This window comes from Neoarius graeffei, chromosome 24 (assembly GCF_027579695.1).
Source record: "Neoarius graeffei isolate fNeoGra1 chromosome 24, fNeoGra1.pri, whole genome shotgun sequence".
Taxonomy (NCBI): domain Eukaryota; kingdom Metazoa; phylum Chordata; class Actinopteri; order Siluriformes; family Ariidae; genus Neoarius; species Neoarius graeffei.
Genome location: NC_083592.1, coordinates 32,634,169 through 32,647,553, shown reverse-complemented (window position 1 = coordinate 32,647,553; position 13,385 = coordinate 32,634,169). Strand labels below are relative to the sequence as shown.

At 41.7% G+C, this 13,385-nt stretch overlaps 1 protein-coding gene across 3 annotated transcripts in view; it reads right to left on the bottom strand.

The window, feature by feature from the left end:
• Positions 1-459: 459 nt before the first annotated feature.
• jak2b (Janus kinase 2b) overlaps positions 460-13,385 on the bottom strand; it is a 122,764-nt gene continuing 109,838 nt past the window's right edge. For all 3 annotated transcript variants that reach the window (XM_060907070.1, XM_060907068.1, XM_060907069.1), the window contains exons 19-24: positions 9,099-9,288; positions 4,273-4,397; positions 3,932-4,104; positions 3,643-3,760; positions 3,214-3,327; positions 460-1,038 (exon numbers count right to left, since the gene is read on the bottom strand). In XM_060907070.1, the coding sequence (XP_060763053.1) occupies positions 904-1,038; positions 3,214-3,327; positions 3,643-3,760; positions 3,932-4,104; positions 4,273-4,397; positions 9,099-9,288 (855 nt within the window). In that variant the 3' untranslated portion in view covers positions 460-903. The remainder of the gene's footprint in view (positions 1,039-3,213; positions 3,328-3,642; positions 3,761-3,931; positions 4,105-4,272; positions 4,398-9,098; positions 9,289-13,385) is intronic.

The window sequence follows — 13,385 nt, the reverse complement described above, 5'->3', positions numbered from 1 at the left end:
GAAAAGTTTCGCGCCAGACTTTACCGAATATATATATATTTTTTTAAATTTTAGAAAACGCGGAAAACGATTTTTTTACGCGGAAAGGCAATTTGAAAAACGCGGATTTCCGCGGAAACGCGGAGATTTCACATCCGTGCAGGATAGAGATTAAAAATCACTGTCATAAATACAGTTAAAGATCGCACATTACTCATCAGTAATTGTCAACATTTATCAAAAGACCTGAGTCTAACCTTGAATTGCTCATCTTTTAACTTTATCATTTGCTTTATTTTAAATTCATGTTTATGCTACTTTTGTTGTCTTACCAGTTAGAACAAACTAACCTCTTGAAATAAATTGCACTGCACAGTAAATTAATTAAAACCATCATATTTTTTAAAAGCTGTTGCATATCTATTCAAACTAGAGAGACCAAAAATATTACTTTAAAATGACTACATCCAGACACAGATATTTCATATAGGATTTTAATTAGACACCACCCGCATGATGATGGAAAGCTATAAACATTATATAATCTTTCTTCATTTATATTTCACTGCTTTCTAACAGTCCAAATATAGCTAGAATTGCATTTATCTTTCATTTTTATAAAATTATAAAATCTTTATATGTACAAAAAAAAACCCACATATATAAAAAGAACACGATCGCATGTGCATTCTTTCACAGTTCTTCAGAAAATATGCTAGCACTGCTAGCAGCGGTGTGCTGGGGGGGGGGACGACGACACGACAAAACATCGTTACTTAAAGGCTGGTAGAACTTCGAAGTCTTTAATGAGGTCTGCCAAGATGGCACACTGAAAAGCAAAGACAGTGATGACGGAGGTCCTGATTAATGACCTGGTGCTGATGATCTCCAAGGCAGTTTTGAGAACAAAGCAAAGTGTTTCTCTTAAAATGGAGGCACTTGGGTGTATAGGTCTGATTCACTGCTGTCTCGAAACAAGTCGATGCGCAGAGCGAGCTCCTTAAAGGCTGGACGAAAGGTCACGTCATTATCCCAACACTCCTGCATTATCTCATACATCTAATAGAATTAAAAAGAAAGTGGTTAATAATATTAAATAGTTATACAACCCCAATTCCATAAATTTGGGATGCTGTAAAATGTAAATAAAAAACAGAATGCGATCATTTGTAAATCATGGAAACCCTACTGTATATGTCACTGAAAACAGCACAACAATATCAAATAGTGAAAATTAAACTATTGTTTTTTGAAAAATATATGCACATTTTGAATTTGATGTCAACAACACGTTTCAGAAAAACTTGAGACAGGGGCATGTTTACCACTGTGTTGCATCACCTCCTACTTTTAACAACACACTACACATTTGGGAACTGAGGAGACCAATTGCTGTAGTTTTAAAAGAGAAATGTTGTCCCATTCTTGCCTGATGTACAATTTCAGTTGCTCAACAGTTCAGGGTTTCCTTTGTTGTATTTTGCACTTCATGAAGCACCAAATGTTTTAAATGGGAAATAGGTCTGGACTGCAGGCAGGCCAGTTTAGCATCTAGACTCTTACTACAGAGCCATGCAGTTTTAATGTGTGCAGAAAGCGGTTTGGCATTGTCTTGCTGAAAGAAGGAAGGTCTTCCCTGAAAAAGATTTTGTTTGGATGGCAGCATATTGCTCTGAAAGGTGTATATATCGTTCAGCATTAATGATGTACAAGATGTACGTATCAGATGTACAAGCTACCCATGTCATGTGCACTAATGCACCCTCATACCATCAGAGATGCTGGCTTTTGAACTGTGCACTGATAACAAGCCGGATGGTCCCTCTCCTCTTTAGCCTGGAGGACGTGGTGTCTATGATTTCTAAAAAGAACTTCTACATTTGATTCGTCAGACCTCAGGACAAATTTTCCACTTCGCCTTAGTCCATCGTAAAAGAGCTCCACCCAGAGAAGGTGGTGGTGTTTCTGGATATTGTTTATATTTGGTTTTAACTTGCATTTATGGGTGCAGTAATGAACTGTTTTCACAGACTATGGTTTTCTGAAGTGTTCTTGAGCCCATACAGTGATTTCCACTATACAGTAGACACGTGTCTGCTTTTAATGCAGTGCCGCCTGAGGGCCTGAAGATCACAGGCATCCAATGTCAGTTTTCAGCCTTGTCTCTTGCATACAGAGATTTCTCCAGATTCTCTGAATCTTTTAATGATACTATGTACCGTAGATGATGTGATCCCCAAATTCTTTGCATTAGGCTAGGCTTATTGGTGGCTCTAAATTGACCGTAGGTGTGAATGAGTGTGAATGGTCGTTTGTCTCTATGTGTCAGCCCTGTGATAACCTGGCGACTTGTCCAGGGTGTACCCCGCCTCTCACCCCTAGTCAGCTGGGATAGGCTCCAGCTTGCCTGCGACCCTGCACAGGATAAGCGGCGACAGATAATGGATGGATGGAACGTTATTCTTAAGTTGCTGCACTGTTTGCCCATGCAGTCTTTGACAGAGAGACTCCGCCTCTCTGTGATGCTCTGTTTATCCCCAATCATATTACTCACCTGTTGCCAATTAACCAACTTTTTTTTTTTTGTGTTGCATAACTTTTTCCGTCTTTTGTTGCCAGTTCCAACTTATTTGAAATGTGTTGCTGACATCAAATTTAAAATGAGCATATATTTTTCAAAAAACAAAATCTCAGTTTCACCATTTGATATGTTGTCTTTGTACTATTTTCAATGAAATATAGGGTTTCCATGATTTGGAAATAGTCATATTCTGGTTTTTTTATTTGTGTTTTAAACAGTGTCCCAAATTTATGGAATTGGGGCTGTACAATACAACAATATTCTCTAATAAGGAATTCTGATACAATTATCAGATTGAATTTATGCGATGCAGGCATACTTAATTGTCAACCTAAAGTTATTTCCTGGTGCAGCATTTCTGCTTGAACTTTATTACATTCTGGAAACAGTGTAAAATGCTTAAGCAAACAAACCCCACAATAGGGGGGAAAAAGAAAGATAAAACTAAGTACTAACTATGGCCCAAGACTGGTTCGCTTTAAGAGTCTTTCATGCCTGTGTGTGTGTAATTTAATGTCCTAAAGGTGAATTTATAGGATATTGTAATGAAAGCACTTGATGTCCACTTCAGCGGAGATATATGACTTACAAGACAACATGCCTTTTAGTCTGGATTGTTCATTTAGAATTATTTGCACTTCTTGGTCACTTACCCCTGAGGGGCAACCCACTGGCTGAGGTAAGCGGTTCCCTTGTTTCAACAATTCGATGAGATGATACACTATAGTCTGGCCATGCTTGTCTCCTCCCATCATGCTCATAAACACCTGAACAGAGACAGTGCTGCAGCTTAGCTCATAATGTAGTCTTTTTACATCCAATGCCATACAAAATTGGAAAACTCCGACAACGTGATGGCAGATGAATTCTATTTGCTTGCTATGATTATGGCATGTGCACACTAAACCATTTTAAACCCAATGTCTCCTTTGTGGACACAGGGTGAACAGTAAAGTGGTTCTCAGAATTTGAAAGGTCATCACTTATATGCTGTTCATTGTTCTTAGGATGAAATTAATAAAAATGAGAACAAAAGGTTAATGAAGAAACGCCAACTGTACAAGAGAATGAGTAATACATACTGTAGGGGGGCTACAGAGCTTGTCACTGTGTGTGAAGAGTTCGTACAGAACAACACCGTAACTCCACACGTCTGATGCCACAGAGAACTTGCTTTCCGTTAAGGATTCAGGGGCATACCTGAAAACAAATGGACCGCGTTTGCAAAATATTAGTGCACGATCTACATAATAGTCATACTCATAGTACCATACTACATAATACTCATAGTTTTGTCTTTTCAGAAATACAGAATAAAATCAATCCAAAACTAAGAGAAACACCTAAACAAATCAAAATACAAAATCTTACCAGAATATTGGGCTCTCTCCAGGCTCTTTGACCTTGTAGTACTCTTTGTCCTGAGGCAAAACCTTGGTCAAACCGAAGTCACCAATTTTTACCTGAGACTCGCTCTCCACCAAGATGTTTCGAGTAGCCAGATCTCGATGAATGTACCGTTTGTTTGCAAGATACTCCATACCCTGTATCAACACAAGCCATTCATGTATACACCATTTCTACTTAAAAAAAAAACCAACAACCTTGTAGCCTAGAAGACAGATTAAGAAATTGCATAAGAACGTCACTACCATTTAATAATAAACACATATGACGTAGGCATGGATATTGGTGATGCGTCACTCTGATACCTTGCATATTTGAGAGGCATAATGTACAAGCTTCTTGTGGTCAATCCTGACTCGGTTCTTGCTGAGATAATCTCTCAGGCTGCCATATGGCAGGTACTCCATTACAAGTCGAAGATTTCGCCGGCCTGGAAGAAAAGACCAGCAAATTGTGTTATTTGGTTATGAATCTAATATAGACAAATGAAAAAAAGAGCATAACATTATGAACAAAATATTAATTCTTCCAGAAACCGTTTTTCCTTTTCAGTCAAATGTAGTCAGACAAGGCATGCTTCTTTAAATAACTTCAGTCAGATTTGCTTATGTGGTTTTGGACACTGCATGATTCACTGTTATACACCAATCAGCCATAAAACCACCTGCCTAATATTGTGCACGTCCCCCGTGTGCCACCAAAACAGCTCAGAGTCCCTAAGACCTCTGAAGGTATGCTGTGGTATTTGGTACAAAGAAGTTAGGAGCACATCCTTTAAGTCCTGTGAGTTACGAGCTGGGGCCACCATGGATCGGGCTTCTCCTTCCAGCACATTCCATATATTCTCGATCGGATTAAGATCTGGGGAATCTGGAGGCCAAATCAACACCTTGAACTCTTTGTCATGTTCCTGAACTATTTTTGCAGTGTGGCAGGGCACATAGTCCTGCTGACAGAGGCCACTGCCATGAGGGAATACTGTTGCTATGAAGGGGTGTACTTGGCCTGCAACAATGTTTAGGTAGGTGGTACATGCCAAAGCAACATCCACATGAATGCAAAAACCAAAAGGTATCCCAGCAGAACATCATCCAGAGCATTACACTGCATCCACCAGCTTCCCTTCTTCCCATGGTGCATCCTGGTGCCATCATTTCCCCAGATAAGTGACACACACACACACCTGGCCATCAAAATGATGTAAAAGGAATCATGATTAATCAGAGCAGGCCACCTTCCTCCATGGTTCAGTTCTGATGCTCATGTGCCCAGTGTAGGAGCTTTCGGCAGTCCACACCTCATCACAGCTACAGAGTCAGCCATCAGAAACAACAATCTGACCAACACAGAGGCACAACAACTTAGACTGAAGATATCAGCTGCTCTGTCCAGTGCGAAAGCACCCCCCTCCAACCTCCTCAACCAAGAAAGGAGGGCTCTTACATTGCTTCAAAGAAACCGGAACATCACCATCCTTCCTGCTGACAAAGGGAGATGCACTGTGGTGCTAAACACAGCGGGCTACCACTCAAAGATGACCAGTCTCCTCAGCGACACAACCATCTATGAAACCTTGAGGTGGGACCCCACCGGTTGTTAGAAAAAGAAAAAGTTGTTAGCTGCCTGTAACAACTAGAAAAGGACCAAGCCATCAACCGATCTCTGTACTACAGATTGTACCCTGGGGAAGCCGTTCCTCTCATATACGGACTCCCCAAGATTCACAAGGAAGGAGCTCCACTCAGACCTATCATCAGCAGTATAAACACTGTCACCTATAACATTGGCAAACACCTATTCACTATCCTGGCTCCTCTTGTTGGAAACATGCCACATCATGTCAAAAACTCCCAAGATTTTGCTACTAAAGTTGCAGATCTCAAACTAGACTCTGATGAAACCATGGTTTCCTACGATGTCACTTCTCTTTTCACCTGCATTCCCACCACAGAAGCAGTCGAATCTGTTAGAAAACGACTCCTTCAAGACAGTGCCTTACTGGATAGAACGGACCTCACCACGGACCACATTTGCACCCTGCTTGACCTCTGCCAGACTACCACCTATTTCCAGTTTAATGAAAGTTTCTACAGACAGAAGCATGGATGCGCCATGGGCTCACCAGTGTCCCCCTATTGTGGCCAATCTTTACATGGAGGAAGTGAAACATAAAGCTTTGACCACTTTTTCAGGAGTTGCTCCCAGCCACTGGTTCAGATATGTGGATGACACCTGGGTTAAAATCAAAACCCATGAGGTGGAAGCTTTCTCTAAGCACATCAATGCAATGGACATCAACATCAATTTCACTCGGGAGGACGTCAGTGGGAATAATCTAGCCTTCTTGGATTGTGATGTACACATTAGACAAGACAGAAGCCTTAGCATCGAGGTCTACCGGAAACCCACACACACAGACCAGTACCTACTCTTTGACTCTCACCACCCACTGGAACACAAATTGGGGGTCATTAGGACCTTGCAACACAGGGCTCAGAACATCCCTACAACGGTAGAGGGAAAAGAGGAGCAGAATCACATCAAGAAAGCACTTCAGAACTGCGGGTATCCCAACTAGTCTTTCTTCAAGAGCAGAAAAAGGAACATAACGAACAAGGAGGATAACAGGAACAAATGCAAGAACATTGTCATTCCCTACATTTCTGGTCTATCTGAGAAACTCAGGAGGATCTTCTACAAACACAACATTCCAGTACATTTCAGACCCAGTAACGCCCTGAAGCAGAAACTGGTCCACCCTAAGGACAGAATACCCAGACACAAACAGGACAACGTAGTGCATGCAATTCAGTGAAGTGAGGAATGCACGGACTCATATACTGGAGAAACTAAACAACCGCTCCACAGGCGTATGGCTCAACACAGGAGAGCCAGTTCCTCAGGCCAGGACTCTGCTGTCTACCTTCATCTTAACAACAAAGGACACTCATTTCAGGATTGCAACGTATGCATTTTAGCCAGAGAGGATCGTTGGTATGAGCAAGGAGTTAAAGAAGCCATTTTTGTCAACCTGGAACGGCCATCACTGAACAGAGGTGGGGGTCTAAGACATCATTTATCAGCCACCTACAATGCAGTCCTTGGCACACTTCCCAGACAACTGAATGCACACCAAAACCCAGCTGTTTTCAGTGACTCATGCTCCTTTTCCACCAAAGCAGTTCCAGGGCTGGTTCGGGGCCAGTGCTTAGTTTGGAACAGGGTTTTCTGTTTCCACTGACAAAGAACTGGCTCTGGGGCCAGAAAAACCGGTTCCAGGCTAGCACCAACTCTTTGCTGGGCCAGAGGAAAGAACCGCTTACGTCAGCGGAGGGGCGGAGTTGTTAAGACCAACAACAATAACAAGACCGCGAAAGATCTCCATTTTTAAGCGACGAGAAGCAGCAGCTGTACAAATGGGAAGTAATTTATTATTATTGTTGTTGCTGCTGCTGCTTCCGTGTTTTTGCTTCGATATTCGCGCCAAGGTTTATGCAAACGTAGCGACGTAACTGACGTATACAGCGACGTAATGACGTATACAGCGAAGTAATGACGTAGCTCCGCGAGCTATGGAAAAGCAAACTGGTTCTCAGCTGGCTCGCAAGTTGAACGAGTTGTGAACCAGCACCAGCCCCGAACCAGCCCTGGAACTGATTTGGTGGAAAAGGGGTATCACAGGAGGACGGAGAGAACCAACAATCCATTGATCATCCCAACAACTCTCTAGGCCGTTCACACCCAGCCCCCAGTGACCCACACCAACAGGATGGCTCAACGACACCTTAGGATTGCTTTTCATCCATGAGAGGATAAATAGCTGATACTCCCTATTAGGTGGGGTTTACATTAGACCGTATCAGCGGATCATCAGATTAACGTTTTTAAAATGATTAGCGTGCACACAGCAACGCCAATACATGATTCGCGTGCACACAGCAACGCCAATACACGGATACGCTCGGCTCCGCAGGCATCCTGCGCTCCAAATCACTCCGCCCTGAACAGCAAGTGCCCTCTGGAGGGTGCGCACTCCGGCCCTGCGCAGCTCACAGAGCGCGCGAGTGAAGCGCACGAGCAGTGATTCGGGACTGAGCCGCTGTGTGTGTGATCACAGTGCATATCGGGCATTCGCGTCACTTACCACTTGCAAGTGGAAGGATGGCAAGCCTAAAGACAATCATAACTATACAATGGGCAGTATTTGCATCAGTATTTGCAGCATTTTCATACTTTTATACTCTTTAATGAAAGGTGATACAAGGCGGAAGTCCGTGCCGTTTTTCAGCAGTCGCGTCACATGACCAACGCCAGCGAATCAGGAAGGTGGATGTCACAGTGACGTTGTCCAATGACGACGCCAGCTAGAGCTCAGCACAGCGTATCCGCATATTCTCAATGTTTACACAGCACCGGACCAGACACGATCTGGATTGAATACGTGGACCCTGGCGGATTCCCGTTTCCCGGCTTTTAATGTAAACGGACAGTGCATCCGCGAAGAAAACGAGACAGATACGGTCTAATGTAAACTTGGCCTTAGTCAGACAGAACTGAAGAAGCCTTTCGGATGAGAGGTGAAATGTCTTCAAGAATCTCCAAGCAAGTCCAGTTGCTCTCTTTTACCACCCACAGCTTACTATGACCTGGATGACTGAGAATCTTCACAGACTGGGTATAGTGTAGATTTTTTTCTCCTCTATTTTCATCTCACACCATTTTCTTTCTTCTATAATTTGTCACTAGAGTTTGACCACCTCAGGTGCTAAATATTTTTATTAGCATGAGTCAAAGTAACTTCCACTTCTGCCTTTTCTTTCACTGTTTAGCAGTCATTTCATGTTTCCAGCCCTTTGTGATCTTGACCTTTTATGGACTTTTGTAAGCTATGCACTTGCATATATTTATTACCAAGATTAGTCCCAAAGCTCCAGTACAAAAACAAAAAACAAAAACCAAACTTTGGACAACAAACAGATTTTGATCTTGTCTGATCAACTGTATCTGTGGTCGGGGGAAAAAGGTATAGTACATTATGCATATAGACTCAAAACAAAGGGATCAACATATGAACATAGGATTCGAGAAGAAAGTTGGAGGATATTTTAATATGCACAACAGGCCTCCTCACCTGCACCATAGCACACTCCTTTGTACTTCACAATGTTCTCATGCTGGAGAGACTTCAGGATCTCAATCTCCCGCTCAAAGTCACGGAGGTGTTCAGTTGTGCTGTGCTGGAGCTTTTTCACTGCCACCACCTCGCCTGTACCGTCCTGCAGGGGGTCATATCGGCACATCTCTACACTGCCAAAGTTTCCCTGCAGCACAAAACAGCTCATTAGCATCACTGATAATTAAAAAATAATTGCCAGTTTATTACAAGGGTGTGGAGTGATATAAAATATAGAGCAATTCCAGCGTTATGGACGTGACACTTGAGCTCAAAATGGCAACAAATGACCCAGTGCATGTTTTATTGTCTCCCAGTATTTAAACAGGTGTTGCATATTTTAAGGCTTTACCATACTGGAGAAGTGATAGAACAAGAACAATTCCCATAGTACATCTAGGGCATGCCAGAAAACGGCAATAAAAGATGCGTTATGGACGTGACAGAAAAAGTATCACTTTTCTTGGGTGACTGTACATTTTTATCAAACTCTGTGAAATTGTAAACCTAATGTCGAAATGGAGATATCCATTTGATAGAGGGGTCCAAGGTGAATATTAAAAAAAATCTTTGTTTAAAATATTTTGTATTTCATGCAGAGTTTCAGAAGGAAAAGTCAGCGTTATGGATGTGACGCGTCTGAAATAGACATGGCATATGTTTAGAAAATCAGCAATTTAACCACAATAACCCTTTGAAAAACTCTCTAAATATCAGCTAAAACTATCAAAGTTCTTAAATAATATTTAGGATGGCTATTGTTCTGCTGTTTTGTGGATTTTAGCATACATTTCTGTGGCTTGTGGCAATAATATAGAATTGTACATGATCAAAGTTGATTTTAGCTTGGGGTTTACATTATAAGAGAGACTGACAGTGACATATTAGGTTGGTTACAAATTGGTTCAACTTATTCACATCTGTAAAATACAGGCCTAGGTGATATCTCTGGGAGTGGTTTTGATGTATTACATGTTGCTTTATTTTTGCATGGTGAGGTTGACATTTACATGGAATTGCCCTATAGCGAAACCTTCAGCCATTAATTTATTTGTTTGCTTGTGACTGGCTATGGCTTTGTGTAATTAAATATTTAAAAAAAAAGGACGCTCATCATGCATGTTCCTTTGCTATGCCCACTGCCAATATTAAGCTCACTCTTCTCTCACCAAGCTGCTGTATAAGGTCTGGTTTGTACTTCTGCAGTGTTCTCCATGGGCGCTTTTAAAGTGGCGCATTGCCACGTTATAATTCTGGCCCACCACCCTTCCCTTGGCCAAAAAAACCCCCCACTTCATCAGTATACACCAAATAAATCGTCAAGTATTCGCTTTATCATCATTTCGTAACTATTTAACATGCAGAAGACCATTAAACGAATGCATACGGGACTACCTGAAGTGGCCACGTGATTGCAACAGAAAACCATTCGGCCGGCTGCATACAGATTGTGACGCAGAGCTCTGCAGATTGAGGTCTATCCCTGCGTTACACTACACTGCACCACATTACACTATACTGACACATCGTAACGCTGGAAGCTACAAGCTCCAGCTAACCAGCAGCTAAATAACTTCGCGGTGCACACGCAGGTTGTTTGTAGCGTTATTGTGCAATGGTTACGCTTATCTATAATCTTTTCTGACCACACACAGTTAATCATAACAGCACACACACACACTAGTTAAGTTCAGGTCTTTTATTTTACGTATCTGTGATTGTGTAGGCGAGAGCTGCATTTTCCCGTTGCTTCCCTGTTTGTTTACTGCAGGACTTCCGGATTCCTGGGTCAAAGGACCCGAACTACAGAGGCCAGGGTGGCTTTGTAGTGCCAGTCTCGGGCACACGCACCAGCTCGTGCATGGATTGTCGTGGTTTCATCCAATTAACATTGTGTGTATTGTATAATATAAAAAAAAGTATGTTTTTTTTGTAATTGGGCATTTTGTTTATGAATTATAGAGATTATTGGCATGCACTTAGACCTAAAATTGTTATGTAAATGTATGGTTTAGGCGATATTGGTAATATAAAGTAACTGATATCTTCCAGTGGGTGGGGACAGGCCACTATATCTAGCCCTCTGAAGGGAGGTGGATTAGTGGGTCATGGGCACTGTCTGTTATGTAGTAGGCATGTGATGTGCATGTAATCAGGCGGTGCAAACATAGTGCAATACAGTAATCTATTTTGTAGACAAAAGTATTTTTTTTTGTTGAAATAATTACTTGAACTCTTATTTTATTATTATAATTTATTGTGTTAAATTTCTGCTGCTACTTTGGGAAACTGGACCCAATAAAACATCTTGTATCACAAGTTCTATCTTTGGCCGTTGTCCATCAGATGATATGTACAGTAAGAACGTGTTAATTTTTTGTAAAATGATTTTAACAATGCCCTGTGATGACCTGGCGACTTGTCCAGGGTGTACCCCGCCTTTTGCCCGTAGTCAGCTGGGATAGGCTCCAGCTTGCCTGCGACCCTGTAGAACAGGATAAAGCGGCTAGAGATAATGAGATGAGATTTTAACAATGATTTAGCATTTGCCATCCATTTATTGGCCAGTTTCACTGTCAAACTAGCAAAGCACTCGGAGAGGGCAGACCTCCGCCAAGAATCCTTTAAAAAATTCCGGGATCCAGAAGGTGATCCGGATCACCACCAAAATTTAATGGATTGTTACTTCTGCACAGTCACGCCTCTGGAAAAAATCTCAGAGCAATCCATTCATAACTTATTCCGTAATGTTGCTAACAGACAAACCAACCAACAAACAAACCAACGCTACCGAAAACATAACCTCCTTGGCTGAGGCATATAAAAAAAAAAAAGCCTTCCCTGGCCCCCACTGGGGCTCTGCCCCTGGATCCTGTTGGGGACCTAGGTGGCCCCCAAACCCCTGCCACCACCTTTTATTTTTGAAAAGTCGAGAACCCTGTTCTGTCTCTATGAACACGAGTGTATGGTGGTCACATAGGTGTCCACTATGGGACAAAAACAGAAAAACTAAATGAAAAGTCTCACTGCACCTGCAGAAAGAATGGAGATGCAATAACATTTTATTTTGCTGTTTCTTTTAAATTAATGCTCAATACTCAGCCAATAAGCACCTGCTGAGCATTCAGCACTACAGATAACCACTAAGGATAGCAGACAGAGATGTGGAGGTCAGCTGATCTGTGCACCTCTGCTCACTCGACTTACCCGTAAACCCCTTCTTTTTGTTGTGGCGCAGAACCTTATAGCATTAGCGCAGATGTGGTCTCTTAGTTTATCCTATATCTGTTCAATTCAGATAGAGTGCCCTACGTCTTTTCAAGGTTTATTTACTAGTATATATTTATCTGATAAGTTAATTCTAGACTGATTATTTTTTTTCAACTATATCAGAGCACAGAGCTTCACTAAATTTCATAATGAATGCGAAGAATCTAACTTTCTGAATGCCAGCATACATGAGTGCTATCTACATATATTTGATGTAGATACTATATCTTCATACGTCATTCATGGCCTTACATTGGTTTCCATTTTTGCCTCGCCTGGGACGGAGTCCACCAGGGGGAGGGAGAGGTATTGTTTTCAGTCGGGTTTCTTTGTTTTTTTTGGAAATGATGTTACGGGAAAACAGCTGGACCAATCTTCATTAAACTTTCAGGATAGATGGGCATTGATCTCAAATAGAACCTCCAAAATTTTTGGGGTCACCTGACCAAAGTCAAGGTCACGGTGACCAAAAAGGTTAAAAAAACAAAAAACAAAACCTGAGCTCAGACTGCAGGAGCACTGCCTCGGAAAGACTCCACCCACAAACATGCTGATTGGATCACTACCTGCCTCATTTGCATACACTGCTGCCATTGGATGGATTCTTGGTTCATTAACATACATAAAAAAGGTGTTTTGGTCACGCCCACTTTTAAACTTCCCTGCTCTGTTGATTTATTACTATACAGTAAATATAAATGATAAATAAATGGACTAAATAAATTGCTTTCAGACAGGTTTATGCTTATTACAGAGGGAAAGTGCGTTCCACTGAGCTTCCACTGTCTGTTTAACTTTATATTATTCTACTCTTACAGTTTTCGAAACTGGAACCGAAGCTGACATACACACGCTGTTGCAGGGGGCGACAGAATCAGAATCATGTTTATTGGCCACGTATGTTCTCACACACGAGCTAAATCAAGGTCAAGGCCACCAAAAAGGTCAAAATTGTTTTTTTTTTTGCGATATCTT